The sequence below is a fragment of the Crinia signifera genome, chromosome 2 (genome assembly GCF_055691185.1).
Source record: "Crinia signifera chromosome 2, ASM5569118v1, whole genome shotgun sequence".
NCBI classification, from domain to species: domain Eukaryota; kingdom Metazoa; phylum Chordata; class Amphibia; order Anura; family Myobatrachidae; genus Crinia; species Crinia signifera.
The window spans coordinates 393,954,662-393,961,582 of record NC_139218.1 but is presented as its reverse complement, the minus strand read 5'-3'; the positions used below and the strand labels follow the sequence as shown (position 1 = coordinate 393,961,582).

At 53.3% G+C, this 6,921-nt stretch overlaps 1 protein-coding gene across 1 annotated transcript; it reads left to right on the top strand.

The window, feature by feature from the left end:
- The first annotated feature begins 4,638 nt into the window (after positions 1–4,638).
- LOC146058264 (E3 ubiquitin/ISG15 ligase TRIM25-like) lies at positions 4,639–6,355 on the top strand. The gene has a single exon (XM_083170478.1). It carries the CDS (start codon positions 4,645–4,647, stop codon positions 6,184–6,186), a length of 1,542 nt encoding a protein of 513 aa, XP_083026604.1. The 5' UTR covers positions 4,639–4,644; the 3' UTR covers positions 6,187–6,355.
- The last annotated feature ends 566 nt before the right edge of the window (positions 6,356–6,921 follow it).

Here is a 6,921-nt window from a genome sequence, read left to right as displayed (position 1 = left end):
AATCTCATTGACATAGTGCTGGAACACGGCTGGGGCATTGCTGAGCCCAAAGGGCATGACGAGGTACTCATAGTGGCCGTCTCTGGTATTAAACGCCGTCTTCCACTCGTCGACCTCTCGTATGCGGATGAGATTGTTTGCACCCCTCTGATCGAGTTTCGTAAAGATGGTTGCACCGCTGACACGGTCAAACAGCTCGGTGATGAGGGGCAACGGATATTGGTTCTTTACTGTAATGTCATTGAGGCCGCGATAATCAATGCAGGGACGTAGGCCTCCATCCTTCTTCTTGACGAAGAAGAATCCTGCGCCAGCAGGAGAAGTCGAAGGACGGATGAATCCCTTTGCCAGATTTTCCTTGATGTAATTGGTCATGGCTTGAGTCTCTGGAAGAGAGAGAGGATAGGTTCTACCTCTGGGTGGTTCTTTGCCTGGGATAAGTTCGATAGGGCAATCCCATGGTCTGTGAGGAGGTAGGACATCAGCGCCAGACTTGCTGAATACATCTGAGTACTCTTGGTAGGGAAGAGGCGGAAGGTCTGCTGCATCGGCTGAAGAATGACGAGCTGGGAGTACCTTTTGGAGACAGGTACCGGAGCAGGAAGGATCCCAGGAAAGGATTTCCGATGTCTTCCAATCAAGACGAGGATTGTGAAGACGGAGCCAGGGTAAACCCAGAACCAGAGCATGAGTGGCTCGGGGTAAAACCAGGAAGGACAAAAGTTCAGTGTGCAGGACTCCCACTTTTACTGTAAGTGGCAAAGTTCTGCGGGAGACTGTCGCATCAGGAATCCTACTGCCATCCACAGCAGTAAGGAAGACAGTCTTGGAAAGACTTTCAGTGGGCAACCCCCACTTGCGGACCAGTTCTGCAGTAACGAAGTTGCCAGCGGCACCGGAATCAAGAAGTGCGGAGACAGTCTTGAAATGCTGACCAACTTGTAGGGAAACTGGAAGGACGCAATCAGTTGCTGATGGAGAGGACTTAATTACTCCTAGCCTACCCTCTCCTTGACGGGCTAGGAGGATGAGTTTTCCTGACGCTTTGGGCGTGCAGAAATTTGATGTGCAGGATCGGCACAATACAGGCAGAGCTGTGCCAACCGTCGACGTTCTCCGGGAGACAAACTGAAGCGGTTTATCTCCATTGGTTCTTCTTTGGAATGGACTGCGGGAGCAGTGGGTAAAGAAGGTGGAGGAGTTGGCACTTTAACTGGAGCGCTCTTGTGACGTTCTACAGCCCTTTCTCGGAAGCGTAGGTCTACTTTGATACACAATGATATAAGGTCATTTAGACCTGAGGGTAAGTCTCTGGTAGCGAGTTCATCCTTAATATGCTCAGATAGGCCATGCCAGAAAGCTGCGTATAAGGCCCCATCACACCAGGAGAGTTCAGACGCCAGAATCTGGAACTGGACCAGATATTGCCCGACGGAGCGGGATCCCTGTCTGAGACGGAGGAGTTCAGTGGAGGCAGATGCTGATCGCCCAGGCTCATCGAAGATACGCCGGAATGTTGACACGAAGTCCTTGTAATTGGACAGGATGGCATCAGATCTTTCCCATAAGGGAGACGCCCATTCTAACGCTGCTCCACACAGGAGGGAGATGATGTAGGCGATCTTGACCCTTTCAGTAGGGAAGTTGCTGGGTTGCAGCTCAAAGTGAATCTCACACTGATTAAGAAAACCTCGGCAGGTCTTGGTCTCGCTGACCCAGCATCATTATCTCCATGCCCCCCTCTGCACCAGTAATAACAAATGGGGGTAAAGTCGCTTTTGTGGCAATCTTTTATCCACGAACAGAACAAAATGTTTTGAATGGTTATTCGTCCAGGCAACCACATGCTAGCGAGTGGGGGCGGGGGGGGGGAGTATATGCAGCCTAGCATGAATCAGGCCACATGTACCTGTACCTGTATCAACTTCTATGCCACCCCTCACTTACAATATGCTGCCCTCTGCACTGCCTCTTGATGGACAAACCAGGCTTTCCCCTCCTGGCTCCAGAAAGTCAGCATCTAGGTGTCACAGTTCCCCTGTCTCCATACAGCAGTTCTATAACACAACATAAACGTCTTTCTAGTAATTGTCAGAGCAGCCGGGCCCGGGACAGTTGTCCCCATAGCACCCCCCTGATGGTGGCCCTGGTCACAGTTCCCCTGTCTCCATACAGCAGTTCTATAACACAGCAGGAATGTCTGTCTAGTAACTGTCAGAGCAGCAGGGCCCGGGACAGTTGTCCCCATAGCACCCCCCTGATGGCGGCCCTGGTCACAGTTCCCCTGTCTCCATACAGCAGTTCTATAACACAACAGGAATGTCTGTCTAGTAACTGTCAGAGAGGCCGGGTCCGGGACAGTTGTCCCCATAGCACCCCCTGATGGCGGTTCTGGTCACAGTTCCCCTGTCTCCATACACAGCATTTCTATAACACAACATAAACGTCTGTCTAGTAATTGTCAGAGCAGCCGGGCCCGGGACAGTTGTCCCCATAGCACCCCCCTGATGGCGGCCATGGTCACAGTTCCCCTGTCTCCATACACAGCATTTTTATAACACAACAGGAACGTCTGTCTAGTAACTGTCAGAGCGCTTGGGCCTGGGACAGTTGTCCCCATAGCACCCCCCTGATGGTGGCCCTGGTCACAGTTCCCCTGTCTCCATACAGCAGTTCTATAACACAACAGGAATGTCTGTCTAGTAGCTGTCAGAGCAGCCGGGCCCGGGACAGTTGTCCCCATAGCACCCCCCTGATGACAGCCCTGGTCACCGTGCCCCTGTCCCCATACAGCAGTTCTATAACACAACAGGAACGTCTGTCTAGTAATTATCAGAGCAGCCGGGCCCAGGACAGTTGTCCCCATAGCACCCCCCTGATGACAGCCCTGGTCACAGTTCCCCTGTCTCCATACAGCAGTTCTATAACACAACAGGAACGTCTGTCTAGTAATTGTCAGAGCAGCCGGGCCCAGGACAGTTGTCCCCATAGCACCCCCCTGATGGCGGCCCTGGTCACAGTTCCCCTTTCTCCATACAGCAGTTCTATAACACAACAGGAATGTCTGTCTAGTAGCTGTCAGAGCAGCCAGGCCTGGGACAGTTGTCCCCATAGCACCCCCCTGATGACAGCCCTGGTCACAGTTCCCCTGTCTCCATACAGCAGTTCTATAACACAACAGGAACGTCTGTCTGGTAACTGTCAGAGCAGCCGGGCCCGGGACAGTTGTCCCCATAGCACCCCCCTGATGGCGGCCCTGGTCACAGTTCTCCTGTCTCCATACAGCAGTTCTATAACACAACAGGAACGTCTGTCTGGTAACTGTCAGAGCAGCCGGGCCCGGTACAGTTGTCCCCATAGCACCCCCCTGATGGCGGCCCTGGTCACAGTTCTCCTGTCTCCATACAGCAGTTCTATAACACAATAGGAACGTCTGTCTGGTAACTGTCAGAGCAGCCGGGCCCGGGACAGTTGTCCCCATAGCACCCCCCTGATGGTGGCCCTGGTCACTGTTCCCCTGTCTCCATACAGCAGTTCTATAACACAATAGGAACGTCTGTCAGAGTTGCAGAACTATGTTACTGGGGTCCAGTCAGTGGGGCTAATTCAGAGGCGCTCGCTATGCGGATAATAATGCAAACGGTGATGTTTATTCTTTGTGCTGCGCATGGCCCTGATTGTTACCAGACAGATTGGATGCAAGGTCTGTGGGTCTCAGTGGGGTCCTCGTAGGTAAGCGGGGGTGGCTTGCAGACGTGGGCGTGCCAATGTAAGTCGGAATCCGGGAGGGTTGCCCACCCTTCCGGGGGGCTGGGAGGGGGACACGATTTTCGGGAGACTCCCGGCCATTCCGGGAGGGTAGGCAACCCTGCTGCATACCTCCCAACAGTCCCGATTACAGCGGGACAGTCCCGATTTTCCAGGCCTGTCCCGCTGTCCCTCCCGCGGTCGGCAGTGTCCCGCGGTAAGGGGGGCTGTTGGGAGTTCCCGCTGTCGGCTGCTGTCAGCGTCTATTCCCGTAGCCAGGTGGCTGGGGGCATGGCTAGAGGCTCACAGAGCCTCTGGGCCATGCCCCCATAGCGGCAAAATGGGGGCATGACCCCCCCCCCCCCCCGAAAATGTCAGCTGTGTCCCGGGTCCGGCGCAAGGAAAGTTGGGAGATATGCCCTGCTGTATCCCACACTACAGCAACAGTCTGCCATATTTGCAGCAATGTTGGGAGCAGACCCCACCCCCTCCCTGTTCCCTTTCTTGTGATCTCATCTCAAACAGCCCAAAAATGCCATTTTTAATGACAGTAGCAAGGAAAGGCAGGGTGGATCCCTTTTCAGTGTAAAAGGGCATTACCCAGGAATAATCCAGATTGAATTGCAGTGTAAATGGGGTCTGAGGCAGGGCACGCCCTGGCAATTTCCTGTGTTCAATATCCTGGGTCCTACCCGGGATTCTGGTGTAAACTTGGTATAAGTGTAACTGAGCCTGTAGCTATAATCTGAGTGACAGCTCCCCCTCCCCCTGTGTACAGAATGTGACCCCACTGGTATCTGAGTGACAGCTCAGCCTCGCCCTGTGTGCAGAATGTGACCTCACTGGTATCTGAGTGACAGAGACTTTCACTTTCATTTCCCTCTTCTGCTGCCAGCGATGGCGTCTGCTGATCTGAGACAGGAGCTGGACTGTTCCATCTGCCTGAGCATTTATACAGATCCTGTAACCCTGAGATGTGGCCACAACTTCTGCCGGGTCTGTATTGATCGTGTGCTGGATACACAGGAGGGGGCTGGAGTTTATAGCTGTCCTGAGTGCAGAGCAGAGTGTCAGGAGCGTCCTGCACTGATACGGAACATTCCTCTGTGTAACATAGTGGGGAGGTTCCTGTCTGCTCGGCCAGATCAGGAGGAGACTGGGATCTGCTGCACTTACTGTATTCACGCTCCTGTACCTGCTGCTAAGTCCTGTCTGCTGTGTGAGGCTCATCTGTGTGATAATCACCTGCGAGTACACAGCAAGGCAGCAGAACACGTCTTATGTGACCCCACCACTGCCCTGGGGAACAGGAAATGCTCCGTCCATAAGAAGGTCCTGGAGTATTACTGCACTGAGGATGCTGCCTGTATCTGTGTGTACTGTATGGGACTCAATGGAGAACATCGGGGACACCTGGTGGAGATGCTGGATGAGGCCTCAGAGAAGAAGAAGGAGAAGCTGAGAGATGTTCTGCAGAAACTGACCAGGAAGAGAGTGGAGACTGAGAATAGAGTGCAGAGACTGCAGGAGCGCAGGAGAGAGGATCAGGGAAAAGCAGCGGGTGTAACAGAGACAGTCACTGCCCTGTTTAGAGACATCAGGAGACAGCTGGAAGACCTGGAGAAGAGAGTCCTGAGTGAGATCTCCAGGCAGGAACAGCGCGTTTCACTCTCAGTCTCTGATCTGATCCAGAAGCTGGAAATAAAGAAGGACGAGCTGTCCGGGAAGATGAGTCACATTGAGGAGCTGTGTAACATGTCTGACCCAGTGACTCTCTTACAGGAACCGGACACAGGGGACTTGTGTGACACTGAGGTCACAGAGAGACATGATAGCCAGGTCCGTGGTGCAGGAGGTCTGGGTGTGGGTCTCATCTCCCGGACATTACACACATTATCTAATATAATAACAGGGATAAATACAGGGATCTATGTGCAGGAAGCTACAGACCTATTACTGGATGCAGCCACAGCTGGTAATACAGAGTCTGATGTAATAACAGGGATAAATACAGGGATCTATGTGCAGGAACCTACAGACCTATTACTGGATGCAGCCACAGCTGGTAATAATATACAGATATCAGGTGACAGGAAATCTGCATCCAGGTCAGATATAAACCAGAGACGCCCAGTAACACCAGAGAGATTTCAGCAGTATCCTCAGGTAATCAGCACCAGGGGATTCTCCTCAGGGCGACATTACTGGGAGGTGGATGTCAGTAAGTCAGTGATGTGCAGGGTGGGGATGTGTTATCCCAGTATAGACAGGAGAGGATGGCAGTCACTCATTGGACATAATAACAAGTCCTGGTGTCTGTGTAGGTGTAACTGTGATTACTCAGTGATACATGACAGGACAGGGATCCGGTTACCTGGTAATATCCCCTGTGGCAGAGTGAGGGCTGTTTCACACAGTACGGTTCCTGCCGCACGGTGAAATCCCGTACGGCCAGGGAGCCGCGCCGCACTCAGAATTTTATAATGGCAGGGATGGCCACAGCCCGGCAGCCGTCCCTTCCAGTGGGGGGATCCGGCTGCAGCCGTGCGGCCGGGCCGTGGCCGTCCCGTGTGAATGGACACAATAGTGTCCATTCACAACTGCTGAGTGCGGCACGGCTCCCTGGCCGTACGGGATTTCACCGTGCGGCAGGAACCGTACTGTGTGAAACAGCCCTGAGGATATACCTGGATTATGAGGCAGGACAGATGTCCTTTTATTCTCTGTGTGACCCCATCAGACACTTACACACCTACACCACCACCCTCACTGAGCCCCTCCATGCTGCATTATGGGTAGGGAGAGGGTGTGTAACTATATGTGGGGGAGTCAGGAGCTGGGAGACATTACCATAGTAAAACTACCCAGAGACTGGTGACATCACAGGAAGGAGAATCTGATTGGGGGAACATTCAGCACATGGCTTATGGCTTAGCCCCTCCCCCTGTGTGACCAATGTGCCTGGAGTTGTTCCAGTATTGGTGCGCTAGATCATATCTACCAAAAGTCGCGCTAAATGCGAAAACATCCCGATATTTGGGGATGTGCCCGCGTCCCTCCCGCGGCCGGCAGTGTCCCGCTGCGGGGGGGCAGTTGGTTGTCCCCCCAATATCACAGAATAGACGCTGTGCGCATGCGCACAGCGTCTATTCGCGGCCGAAAATGAGGGCGCAG

Coding starts and splice junctions, on each gene's coding strand:
- LOC146058264 (XM_083170478.1), top strand. CDS start 4,645: ATGGCGTCTGCTGATCTGAGACAGGAGCTGGACTGTTCCATCTGCCTG.